This window comes from Leucopleurus acutus (genome assembly GCF_964270905.1).
Source record: "Leucopleurus acutus genome assembly, chromosome: X".
Taxonomy (NCBI): domain Eukaryota; kingdom Metazoa; phylum Chordata; class Mammalia; order Artiodactyla; family Delphinidae; genus Leucopleurus; species Leucopleurus acutus.
The window spans coordinates 116,015,985-116,030,513 of NC_139148.1; the positions used below are offsets into that span (position 1 = coordinate 116,015,985).

General features: G+C 35.6%; 1 protein-coding gene across 1 annotated transcript in view; it reads left to right on the forward strand.

The window, feature by feature from the left end:
- The window catches only part of LOC309978055 (PPP2R1A-PPP2R2A-interacting phosphatase regulator 1-like), a gene marked incomplete at both ends in the record, with an annotated part of 45,819 nt that overhangs the window by 11,446 nt on the left and 19,844 nt on the right, over positions 1–14,529 (forward strand). The window contains 3 exons of the mRNA XM_082864410.1: positions 1,721–1,783; positions 4,520–4,595; positions 6,412–6,561. Coding sequence (XP_082720536.1) covers positions 1,721–1,783; positions 4,520–4,595; positions 6,412–6,561 — 289 coding nt within the window. The remainder of the gene's footprint in view (positions 1–1,720; positions 1,784–4,519; positions 4,596–6,411; positions 6,562–14,529) is intronic.

The following is a 14,529-nucleotide window of genomic DNA, read 5'->3' on the forward strand; positions in this document are numbered from 1 at the left end:
TTAAAATCCTGAATTGTGTGGTCCTGATTTTGTCCACATAAAATCTATAAACATTTTTATAGCTGTTTTTGTTGTCCCATTTGTATCTTAGTTCTAACCGAAGCTTTTTTGATCCTTTCCTGGACACAGCATTGTAGTTTTCAATAACAAATCACAGGTCAAACCCAAAGAGAAAGACTGAAATTTAGGATTTGTGTATCTGTTAGGTATTGCTCAATATTGAGTAGTCACATTCTAGGTCTTTTTTGGGTGCTAGGGAAGCCCCTTATCCGGCATGTAGCTCTCTTTCCCAAAAGGCAAAAGGTGCCTTTGCTTATTGAAGTGAATCTTGGGTTCCCTGCTTGCTTTAGGATGGTGAGAGCTCCATGGTACAACCACTGACGCAGGAAGGATTCCCTTCCCCGTGCCACAGCTATCACCCTCAGCACTTGATAAGTAAGCAATAGGTGCTACAATTGGACACTGCTTATAAAGAGTAACAACGATTTAGAGAAACCACCTTCTCCAAAGTCCACTGATTTAATTCTAGCACCCCCAACAGCTTCTCTCACCAGGGCGACTGAGAAGGTAAGAAAGGAGTGTCTAAAAGTCTGTGTCCCTTGAAATACTTATAAAACATCAATGTTTCACCACCCAAATCTTTTGGGGGATACATTTTGCTATAGTTATAGCTGATTCAAAATGGCAGTTTTCCCTTTCATTTCTTAAACTATTATTTACATATTACAAAAGTCACCAACCTTTAAGTATACGATTTGATTAATTTTGGTAAATGTGTACAATCCTGTAACCGTAACCATAATCAAGATATAGAACAGTTCCGACACTCTGAACAGTTTCCTCGTGATCTTTCACACTTGATCTCCTCCCCCACCCCTGCCCACCCTAGGAAACCACTAACCTGCTTTCTGAGAAAAGTTATACCGGGTTCAATCCCTGGTTGGGGAACTAAGGTCCGCAAGCTGAACGGTGCAGCCAAAAAAAAAAAAAAAAAATTGTAGCTCCAGGTTCTGTGACAACCAAACAAGTAATGTCTTTTTAGCTAAATTAAAATGTCATCGTTTTGGTTTATCTTTTTTTTTTTTTTTTTTTTCCGTTGCGGAGCACAGGCTCCGGACGCGCAGGCTCAGCGGCCATGGCTCACGGGCCCAGCCGCTCCGCGGCACGTGGGATCTTCCCAGACGGGGGCACGAACCCGTGTCCCCTCCATCGGCAGGCGGACTCTCAACCACTGCACCACAGGGAAGCCCATTTTGTGTTTTTGAAAAGAATCAACTAAGAATGTGTGAGAACATGTGACCATATGAAGAATCAGTAATTCATTAACCCTGTCTGAACATAGCCTTCCTCTGACCCAGCTTGTTCATAAGGATCAGAGCTAACTCTCGAATGAACAAACGAACGTTTAACTACCATACCCCCTCATTCACTCATGATTTTCACCTTGTCTTAAGGCAGGTCACAGCCAGGACTACAGGTCCTTCTAGCTTTTTTTCCCCACAACTTGGGAAAATCCTGAATCCTTATAAGTTACAAGACAGTTTTCTGTCCTGAGGCTTTCCTGTTTTTACCTAGATTTAGAGAAAAGCAATGAAATCATGTGATGTGGGATACTACATACAGTCCTCTTTTAGTGTATATCCTTAGATCTGTTATAACGAAATAGTCACAGCTGATCTTGTTCAAATGTTTTCTTGTAACGATTATAATTTTATTTTAGAAGAAGTCAAAGTCCCAACCAACACTATTAGACCAAGTATCCTTGGACCATTAAAAAGAAAAGGTACTTTTGTCTACCAACAGAAATAAATATAACTTTATTTTCATAAGATATCACATAAAATCAAGTATTATACAAAAATTCATTTTAAAGGATTTATTTATTTAAAACATATTTTATAAATTACTAGAGGCCTTTTGTTTCACTGAAATGAAACTATGTGTAAAGACATTTTGAAAGCTATAAAGGGCCATATAAATGTGAATTGAAAATTTTAATTCCAGTTTAGTCAACTATTATGATTTTCATTGTATAATTCACCAAGCTAGCTGCCTTAAATACTTTCTGAAACAAGGTGGGGAATGAATGAATAGAGTGATTCAGCCATCAAGTATTCTCCTGAATCTCAACCCCTGACCTGCCCCACAACTACACGTACACGTTGATATCATATGAATAAGTTGACACAAATTAGATCCACTTACAGCACTAAAAATATATGCTAAAGTGTATGTTGATGTTTCAGTTGTTTATGGGGGTTCTGTTTGGTTAAATATATGGAAAATGATCCACCTATTCAGTAATAAAAGGGCAAGGAAAGAACAGAAGTGGTTTTTTTTTAAACTGCCACAGTTCTGGATCCCCTTTCTCACCCCTGCCTCACTAAGCTATGTACTTCTTCCTTTTTTGGGATATGACTACTGAATTATAGGCTTAATACAAAGTTAAACTATAATAGGGAGGGAAAATGGATAAATGGGAAAGGAGATTAAACTTAAAAATGTATATTTGTGAAAAATCCATTAAGATGGGAAAGAAGAAGGAGAAAGAAGAAGAAATGGAAGGGGAGGGGGGGCAGAGGTAGGGGAAGAGCAAAACTAGAGGGAAGGAAACTGAAATGCACTGCAGTGTTCCCTGCATTTGGCATGTATTAATGGCAGTCTTCCTAACAACATACCTAACTCAGCATGTACTCGTTATATTCTGAGACTAAGAGGAGATCAGTTCTGGAAAATGCTCTTTTACAAACTAAGCACATTGTTTTATGACAATGGATCAATGACCTAGCTTAAGTGTCTTTTACCTGTGCTGTGAAGTTTGGGCTAATGTTGAAAAAACATTCAAATGTATTAGCAGTTGAAGAGCTGTTAGGAAGTTGCGGCGGGGGGGGGGGGGGGGGGTCATTTGAGTATTTAAAATCAAATACGCTTAAATTAAAGACAGTGTTTTACTAAATTAAAATAATTCTTCTTTCAAGATAACACATAAAATGTTTCATGGCGTTGAAAATGCCTGGAATTTTCTTAGAATTTATGATTTTAAAACTTGTTTTTATATTTCAATTTTGACATAATAGACTTGGTTTCCATCCAGTGTTTTGGTGGATGTAGCATGTTCCACATGAGCTTCTTGTACCTGGTTTTCAGCTGCTCTGGAAGTTGACTGCCTCACTTCTTTGAGGTGTCCCTAAGAACTCCAAAGCAAATTCTATAAGTACCACACGGTCTATATGTTTTAAGTCAGACCCTCCCAAATATAGTCTATACAGATCTGGTCAAAGTTTATCTGACTTTCCAGATGTAATAACAGATTAAACAGAAATTTAATTTTAATTATATATTTTGGAATATGAATCTTTATTTGGGAAACAACAAAGTATGTCCAATTATCACATTAATACAAGTGAAGTGTGGGGAAAGATGGTATAAAAAATCAAAAAGAGGTCCTGGGGGGAAAAAACAAAAAAAGAATAAGGACTCTCTGTAAAGTGGAGGAGAAATAAGGGTTAGAGTCTCCAAGCATATGAAGGCATATTTTATGGTGATTAGCAGCAATTAACTTCCGTTGGGAACAAGCAAGAAAAAATAAGGCTTCAAGTGGGAATTCTGAGAAATCTACAGAGATTGGGCAGCTATAAATATTGTTTTACGAGTAATAATGATTTTAGCAAAGAAAATTTTAATTTTCTTCTATGATGAATTTGTTTTGATTTGTCTTGTTTTTAATTTAAACCAAAAAGGAGAGATGAGTAGTTTTTCCATAATGGTGTAAGTGTATCTGGCATGGGATAATACCTAGACCTCTTTCAAGCTTTAAGAGCCATGATTATACTCCTAAGGAAGGTCTGGAAATCTCTATTCCTAGGGATGTTTTTTAATGAGTAGGTGGCCGTAGTGTTTTATCATTCAAATATATTCCACCATAGGAGTTATGGACTTGATCATCAGTTTTACTCACATCCAGACATGGTTATCACATGAACGTGTAACATTTACTTCAAAGTGAAGATTATAGCAATGTGGTTTTTTGAGATTAAGTTTTTCTCCCTAATCTTTGAAAATGTATTTATTTTGTTCATTGTATGCTGTAAAAAAAAATCGATCTATTTAGTTCATTGTGTATGTTTAGCAAAATAAGGAGTGCAGTAACTTAAAGTTTTAAAATAAGGAATGAGATTAAATTAGGGTACATCCTTACTACATAGCTATATAAACTTATGTTGTAGAATTTAGTTACTAATATGAGAAAAATTATAATCATTAAAAACAAAAAGTAGATTACATATCAGTATTATATACAGTGCAAATCCAATTTTGTTTAAAAAAATCATGTATACACACATATTCAGGAATTACTGAAAATGGTTATCTCTGGATAATGGTGATGTAAAATTTTTTTCCTTTTGTTTTTCTGTATTTTATAAATTAATTGCAATGAACAAGTTTTACTTTTGCAATTAAAAGCATAATAAACACGTTAGACAAAATATATCTACCTTGATCTGCATTTTCGTCATAGGTGAAATGACATTTGAACATCAGCCAAAGAGATTTTTCCAAGACACAACCAATGTGCTTTCTTCTGATACTACCTAGCTATCTGATAGGAATGTATTGTGAGTATTAACATGAGATTTCAAGCATTCATTGACCACTTTTAACTTGGTCTTTAAGTCTACTTTGGTTATTGTATATACTCAGAAGTATGGTATATTATGAAATATTTTTAGAAGTTTTAAAAAATGAATATCCCAAATGGATACTATAATATTAACTTTAGTTCTTCTCCCCAACACTTATGTGTGACATTAATATATGGTAGACACATTTTTATTTTATATCTTTATTGGATTATAATTGCTTTACAATGTTGTGTTAGTTTCTGCTGTACAACAGAGTGAATCAGCTATACGTATACATATATCCCCATATCCCTTCCCTCTTGAGACTCCCTCCCACCCTCCCTATCCCACACCTCTAGGTGGTCACAAAACACAGAGCTGATATCCCTGTGCTCTGTGGCTGCTTCCCACTAGCTATCTATTTTACATTTGGTAACATATATATGTCAATGCTACTCTCTTACTTCATCCCAGCTTCCCCTTCCCCCCATGTCCTCAAGTCCATTCTCTACGTCTGAGTCTTTATTCCTGCCCTGCCACTAGGTTCATCGGTACCGTTTTTTTAGATTCCACGTATATGCGTTAGCATATGGTATTTGTTTTTCTCTTTCTGACTTACTTCACTCTGTATGACAGTCTCTAGGTCCATCCACCTCACTACAAATAACTCAGTTTAGTTGCTTTTTATGGCTGAGTAATATTCCATTGTATATATGTGTCACATCTTCTTTATCCATTCATCTGTTGATGGACACTTAGGTTGCTTCCATGTCCTGGCTATTGTAAGCAGTGCTGCAATAAACATTGTGGTACATGACTCTATTTGAATTATGGTTTTCTCAAGATATATGCCCAGTAGTGGGATTGCTGGATCCTATGGTAGTTCTATTTTTAGTTTTTTAAGGAACCTCCATACTGTTCTCCATAGTGGCTGTATCAATTTATATTCTCACCAGCAGTGCAAGAGGGTTCCCTTTTCTCCACACCCTCTTCAGCATTTATTGTTTGTAGATTTTTTGATGATGGCCATCCTGACCAGTGTGAGGTGATACCTCATTGTGGTTTTGATTTGCATTTCTCTAATGATTTGTGATGTTGAGCATCTTTTCATGTGTTTGTCGGCAATCTGTATGTCTACTTTGGAGAAATGTCTATTTAGGTCTTCTGCCCATTTTTAGATTGGGTTGTTTGTTTTTTGATATTCATCTGCATGAGCTGCTTGTATATTTTGGAGATTAATCCTTTGTCAGTTGCTTTGTTTGCAAATATTTTCTCCCATTCTGAGGGTTGTCTTTTCGTCTTTTTTATGGTTTCCTTTGCTGTGCAAAAGCTTTTAAGTTTCATTAGGTCCCAGTTGTTTATTTTTGTTTTTATTTCCATTACTCTAGGCGGTGGGTCAAAAACGATCTTGCTGTGATTTATTAGACACATTTTTAGAAGTGGGGTTTTGGCATTAGATTAAGAGGTATTAGAGATATACATAAAAATGCAATCTTGGAAAAGAGTCATCTTCTGCCCCATTTTTTCTATCTTGGATTTTTGAGTGCTTTGTTAGACTGAGAATATTATTTAAAAGTGTGCCAGTAAAGCAAGTTTTAATGATCAAAATGGGAAATACAGTGAATGGATTTTTATTACTATTACTGTTGGTTTTGTTTTACTGCTCTTATGAAACTGCTCTTGTAACTAATGCCAATTCTTTGCTTCACGTATTTTGCATTCATTTGTAGACAAAGCACAGAGATCTCTTGAATTCTGTTATCAATGAGTGGTATTTTCTTTTTCCTAGTCTATCTTCAGATGCTCTTGATAGAAACAGCAGCAGTGCAGGGTCTTCTCATAATTCACCAGCTAAAATCAGCACTGTCACAAACTCTCCTGTGTTGCCTTCTGATTTTAGTTCTCTATTTATTCTAGCAGATGAGCTTTTAACTAAGTGGTTTACCTATCCCAAGACTCTCCCCAATAGAGCAATGGAGAAACAAACGTGCACTCGCTTGATCTCTCTCTCTCTCTCTCTCTCTCTCTCTCTCTCTCTCTCTCTCTCTCTCACACACACACACACACACACACACACACATTAGAGTAATAACAGGATTGTATGTGGTATAATTTAGACTATTTCCTATTTATGTTTTTTTCTCAATTTCCTAGAATTCTGTTTATCTATAGAACTTGCATGTCTAATTCCTGGGTATGCCCTTAAAAGCAATGTAGTAATACTTTCAAAGATGTTTTCTAAATAAGAAGTATGTTGACGATACAATCATACATCTTCAAGTTGCTAATGTATAAAAATATGCTGTACCTTGATTTTTTAAAAAAATAATTGAGAGCTCTATCTATTTATGTGAATAAAAAAATAAATAAAATTATACATTCTAATGAAATATTATTGTTCCATTAATCAACAGGTAAAATGGTTTTTCAAATTATGTACTGAATATTTATGCTAGTTTTTAATATTTTCAGTAATTGCTAGTTTCCATTTGGTAAGGAAATATCATCTATCAAAAGCAGTTTTAAAATTAAGCTAGTTATACTGTATTGATCCAAGGATTGCCAATTTTTGACATGAATCCTTGGATGTGTAATCTGTTGGGGAGGAATAGGTAGGGGAAGCAAGATGAATGGAAGCTAATTGAATAGCAAGAAAATAATATGTAATTGGGGCTTCACTCAATTTGTACTTAACCTGGTTATCCCTGATCAATTTTGTACTCTAATTAAGTGTGGAAAAAAGACAATGTGGATAAATTGTGGTGTTTTACATTTCTATGAATTACCTTTTATTCATCATCATGACTACTGATTTGATTAAATATAGGCTTAATATATTAGGGCTTTTCTGCAGGAACCATGCACTTCCAGTTGTTCCCAAAGGGCTATAAAGGTTTGTTTAAAACCCAATTTTCTATTCAAAAGTCTTAAGGATTTTTTAAATAAGAAAAATCATGTATTAAAAATTTTAAATATAAAGTAAGTGCTTTAGGTAATTGGGGGTAGTATTAGCATTTTGCAAAATAGAAATGTATCTTCATGAAATGAAGTTGAAAATTGGTTTAAATTTCCTCAGCTAATGAAGGTAGGAGTGGCTATCTAAAATATTTATTAAACATTTTTCCTTGTCATTAGAAATAATCAGAATTATGGAAATCTGATGTAGGTATATTCCACATGGGAAAAAGATTGGCATCAAGAATTTTTTGACAATAGCCCTGATGGAATTGATTAGAATGTATATATATGGCGGGGGGAAAGTCTATTCACCTATGAATAAATGAAACTGAATATTTCTGAGATGACTGGAATCATATGGTCTCCTGAAACTGGGATAGGATTCTACAAATTGGCTAAGGACAAGTGAACTATCAATATTGCCTTTGTTACTTAGCTTCTTGCCAGACTTCAGTGGACGAGTTGTGAACATATAAGGGGGCCCTCATGGAATGAGGTGTGATTGCAGTGGTGTTCCTTGCTGAAATTATAGATCAATGACAGCAAAAAGGTCCCCATGTGCTATCGACACTTCAGCAAAAAAAGTTTTTCAGAATGATCAAGTACAAAGACTAAGGATGGAGAAAGTGAACAATGGGGGTGAGACTACTACTCATTTGTGTGAGGAACTTTCATCAATAAATCTTGGTAATCTTGGCTATCTCATCTCAATATACTTTTTTTTTTCAACTTAGACAATTTCTTTCACTCTATTTGGTTAGTTTTTATTGTTTTAGCTGAATCCTAGGATGCCACAATCACTATAATATGCTCAGAATTGAGGACTTTGTAGTTGGTTTTCCATTCTGTTACCTTTCGAGCTTGTGTATTGGGGGGCTCCATATCTTAAATGATTTTCCATTTATTAATTTTCAGACCAAAGCAATTCTAACTTTTACATGAGGTATTTTGTGGTTGATTTTTTTTTTTGCTGTACGCGGGCTTCTCACTGTTGTGGCCTCTCCCACTGCGGAGCACAGGCTCCCGACGCACAGGCTCAGCAGCCATGGCTCACGGGCCCAGCCGCTCCGCGGCATGTGGGATCTTCCCAGACGGGACCACGAACGCGCGTCCCCTGCATCAGGAGGCGGACTCTCAACCACTGCGCCACCAGGGAAGCCCTGTGGTTGATTTTTTTAAATTATGGAAAGACTATGTTTTGTTATCCTAAACATGCCAAGGAATTGTCATGCCAGTTTTCCACAGGGAAGGACATGTATTAGTTTCCTAGGGCTGCCATAACAGAGTACCACAAACTGGGTAGCCCAAGACAACAGAAATGGATTATCTCATAGATCTGGAGGCCAAAAGTCCAAGAACGAGATGTCAGCAGCATTGGTTCCTTCTGGAGGCTTTAAGGGAGAATCTGTTAATGTCTTTCTCCTAGCTTCTAGTGGTTGCCAGAAATCCTTGCCTTGCAGACATATTACTCCAGTCTCTGTCTCCATCATCACTTGGGGTTCTCCCTGTGTCCTTGTGTTTTCACATGGCCTTATAAAGACATCAGTCATTGGATTTGGGGCCCACCCTAATCCAGCATGACGTCATCTTAACTTGATTATATCTGTAGAGACCCTATTTTCAAATAAGGTCACATTAACAGGTGCTGAGGGTTAGAAATTCAACATTTATCTTTTTGGGGACACAATTCAACCCACAACAGGATAGTTTTGGTATGTTGATTGTTCCAATTTTCTTAAATTAGTTTTTTAAATTGTCTATCTTATAACCCATCTTTAAAAAAATGTAAGAACAAGAGGTGATCATATTGTACATAAGTGTTCATATGTCTTCTTCCTATATATTATAAATGTATATATGTGTATATATATATATGCTAGTTTTCACATTGTCACTAAGAGGATAAATGAAAATGGAAATAGTTTTTCATATACTTTAAAAGCATCGTTTTTAACCCTTAAATATGTGTTCGTGTTCAATCAAGTATTCTTATTTTACTTATAACCTTATAAAAGAGCAGCACCCAGATACATCCTAACATGAAAACTCACTGCAGTAATAAATTAGATTCTCAGACCAGGGAAAAAAATATGGTTCTTAAAATTTATAATGACTAAATCAACTAATCAAGCTTATAATTTCAAATATATTCAATAAGTATCTAATGAATACTTTCTGTGTACATAAACTATACTTAAAACTGTAGGTTATATGAAGATGAGTGAGATACCATTGCTATCTTTTAGCAGGATAACATAAGTGCAAAAATGTTGGTACAAGTCAGTCTAAGATAATATGACTCTAAATACACATATGAAAGGACCTCTGTACTATAAAAGTATGAGAGAAAGACAATATTGAAATTACAGAAACTTAGATCTTAAAGGATTTTAGAAGTCTTTTAATCTACCTCTCATTGCAAGAATCCTTTTAAGAACCCCAGACAGGTTACCTTTTAGCCTGAGTTTGAAATCTTGTGATTTCAAAGTGACTGACTGAACTCCGTCACAGGCCAGTTCATTCTATTGTTGGACAACTCTCACTATTAGAAAGCTCTTACATTAAAAATGGGTATGGGAAAAAAAATGGGTATGGAGTTAGAATTTGTATGTACGTGGCCTGTTTCACTGGCTCTTTAGAACTGAGGCAAATCGAGTGAGATTTTAAAAGCACACGAGTTAAGATTCTAATTCTGCATTAATCTTTGTCCCTGCCCCTTGAATTATTAGTACTCCCACTACAGGATATTTAATCTCATCTGCTAAATGAATTTTTAAAATTCACCTAGAAGCAACTACATATAAATATCCATGATGAAAATGCATGTATGGTACTTTGAATATCTATGGAGAAAACTAATTACAATTTGCCTGAAGTGTTTTTAAATATTTTAAATCTTAAAAGTTGAGCTTGAAAAATACATCATATAGGTAGACTTCACTCTCAGATAGTTGAAATTGTGCATTTTTAAAAGGCCAGAGAACAATAGGTTACTCTGGTGAAAAGATAGCTTTCTTTCCCTTAAATTCCATGATATCTCACAGCATTTCTTAAAATGTGCTTCTTAACCCAAGAGTAAATAAGATTGATTTTTACAAATGTCCACAAGGTATAGGTGGAAAAGAATAGAAATAGGAATCATATAGGAATACAGGAATCTGGAAACTTGCTCAACTTTCTTGATAATGGGAAATAATGACCCTAGTCTCTCAGAAGAAATGTGTCAAACTGATGCAGTTATTAACTGAATCCCATAAATTGCCCAATAAGCTATTGTATGAAATCGGAGATCTCTGTGGCATTACTGACAGCAAAGCAAATTGGTAACATTGGTTCACACCAACCTTTTAGGCGAGGGAACAGCCTACATTATTAGTGAGTACAGAAGTCAGGAAGCCTGACTTGTAGGTCCAGCTCTGTCACTAGCTCTGTATGACTTTGGGCAGGTCACGCCACCTCTCTGGGTTTCATATTTCCAATCGGTAAAATAGAGTTGGACTAGATATTTGTAAGATCCCTTCTGCCTCTTAAAATGTTATTGATTCTGCAAAAACATCTGCCTTCATCTTTGCTAGCATGACAGCGAAAGTCATGATGACATTAAACTTCAGAAGGCCTTAAGAAAATATTTAGGAAATTAGAGAGCTTTGTACCTAATATTTTGATTCTTTCTGGCAACAAGAAACTCATTTTCTTCAGCCTCATCAGTAGTTTCCTCCCTTCTATGAATTATGCATGCTTTATGATGAAATGCGGAAAGCTCATTTCCCCCTGGTTTCTTGTTTCGTGTGGATAGATGATCCTCTAAGGATTTCCATATTAATAACAAGTTCCCACTGACAAAACACTAATCATAAAATTTTCTTTCTACTATAAGTACAGCTTGAGACAAAACAAAATAAAGGTATGCTTGGTATATATATATTTATATATATATATATATATATTTTTTTTTTTTTTTTTTTTTTTTTTTGCGGTATGCGGGCCTCTCACTGCTGCGGCCTCCCCCATTGTGGAGCACAGGTTCCGGACGCGCAGGCTCAGCGACCATGGCTCACGGGCCCAGCTGCTCTGCGGCATGTGGGATCTTCCCGGACTGGGGCACGAACCCGTGTCCCCTGCATCGGCAGGCGGACTCTCAACCACTGCACCACCAGGGAAGCCCTATACTTGGTATATTTGTTTCAAAGAAGCAAAGGAGACAGGGCCAAAAGCAACATCAACTATAAAAAAAAGTCTGTCCCAATACACATTTGGAAGTACTCAACTAGTACTAAAAAGCAGATAACCAGCAAAATAGCCTTTTCTTTTTCCTTGATAATTATTATATGGTTATAAGAAAAATTTCTTCCTCTTATTTCAGTTTAGTTGATTTTTTGGCATGACTCGTGTTTGGTAACTCTCCATTGAACACAAATGAAAAAGGACACACTTGAAAGTCGCGAACAGCTGGTCTGTGACTCTGTGCTGAGGAAAGAAATATTTTGAAATTACACTATCCAGCAGAGGAACCTAAACATACTTTTCATTTCTAGTCCCGCTTTCCTGAGAGGAAGGGTTTAGTTTGCTTCCTTAGCTAGACATATTAAACTCTGCAGTGGTTTACATCAAGTCTTATTCTTAGATAATCTTTTCATAAGTGTGAGGTCTTTGGAGAGGAAGGTGCTAAGGCTAGCATGTTCGGGCTGTCAAGGGAAGTTCAGCTAAAACTCCCTTAAACTTGATTTGGAGTACATTTCCATGCCACATTGATTAGCAGAGATTTAAAAAATTTTATAACAGACAAGTCTGTTAAGAGTGTGGGGAAAGTGGTATTTGAATTCACTGTGGTAGATTCCTAATGTCCTTTCTGGAGGAAGTTTGGTAGTATGTATCAAAAGCCTTAAAAATGTGTATACATCTTTTGATATAGCAACTCATAGGAATTTTTCTTAGGGAAAAATATAGGACAGGTTGAAATGGATGTTTACTGTAATGTTCTTTGCCACCGTGAAAAACCTAATGTTTTTAACAAATGGGGCTGGGGCAACTGAATATCCACGTGCAAAACAATGAAGTTAGCTTCCTACCTTATGCCATATGCAAAAATTAACTCAAAATGGATCAACGACCTAAATATTAAGACCTAAAACCATTAAACTTTTAGAAAAAAAAGGGGGTAAATCTTTATGACCTTGGATTTGGCGATGGATTCTTAGCTATAGCACTAAAAGCATGAGCAACAAAAGAAAAAAAATAGATAAATCGAACTTTGTAAAAATTAAGAACTTTTGCGCATCTAAGAACATTAACAAGACAGTGAAAAGACAACCTATAGAATAAGAAAAAATATTAGTAAATCATATCTGATAAGGGTTTAATCCAGAATATATAAAGAATTCCTAGAACTCAGCAACAAAAAGATAGCCCAATCAAAACATGGGCAAAGGACCTCATGAATAGACATTTCTCCAGAGAAGATATACAAATGGTCAATAAGCACATGAAAAGATGTTCAACGTCATTAGTTATTAGGGAAATGCAAATAGAAACCACAAAGAGATACCACTTCATACATGAGGATGGCTATAATCAAAAAGACATACGATAGCAAGTGTTGGTGGGGATGCAGAGAAATAGGACCTTTACACATTGCTGGTTGGAATGTAAAATGACACAGCAACTGTGGAAAACAGTTTAGAAGTTCCTCAAAATATTAAACATATAATTATCATATTATCCAATAATTCCACTCCTTGGAAACAAAGACTCAAACAGGTACTTGTATGCCAGTGTTCCTTGCAGCATTATTCATTCACAACAGCCAAAAGGTGCAACTTTTGTCCATCACCAGATGAATGGATAAAAATGTGGTATACCCATACAACAGAATATTATTCAGCCACAAAAAGGAATAAAGTTCTGACACATGCTACAACATGGATGAACCTTGCAAACATTATGCTAAGTGAAATAAGCCAGACACGAAAAGATAAATACTGCATGTCGCCACTTACTTAGAATAGACAAATTTGTAGAAACAGAAAGTAGATTACAGGTTACCAGGGGCTGGTGTGAGGGAGAATGGGGAGTTATTCTTAATGGGTACAGAATATCTGTTTGGAATGATGAAAAACTTTTGGAAATAGATAGTGGGAATGGTACAACATTGTGAATGTAATTAATGCCACTGAATTGTATACTTAAAAATGGTTAAAATGGCAAGTTTGATATAAAAAACAAAAAACGTAGTATTAACACTAAAGGATCAGTTAAGCCAGCACTTATCAGGGTGTTTTATAAAATGTGAATAAGTAATTGTCCTGAAGAATTAAAGAAGGGAGAGACCGTGGAGAATCTATGGTCAAGCAAGTTTGGGAAACTCCGTTAATTCATTTCTTTAACATTGTGAAAGCCCAAGAAAGAGGATATGGTATGGAGCATATTTAAACTATGTAACATAAGTTCTCTTTTTTGAGGGTCATCTTGTGGAATTGATGTTATGTAGAATGCCCTTTGGGAAACATTGGATTAAACAAATTACGGTACATTCATTTCATGGAAATCTCTGCACCCATTAAGAATGATGACATGGTCATATATTACTTGATATGGAAAGATGTTTATACTGTATCATAAAGTAAAAAAGCAGTGTGATTAATGGGATCTCATTTTTGTTTTTAAAAGGTATATGTATATATTTTATAGGGATCTATAACAGAAAAAGTTCTTGTAAGGCTATATGCCAAAATGTTTACATCTCTGGGAGATGGGAAGATGCATGATTTTGTTTTCATTTGCATTTCTCTTTGCTTGTCTGTATTTTCAATTTTTTGCACATGGCATATCTGTTACTTGTATAATCAAGAAATAATAGAAGTTAAATATGTTTTAGAAACTCATATGCAGTTATTAACTATGTGAGGGACAGGATAAGAGGATTAGCACTCCCTTACTGCTATTGGATTCT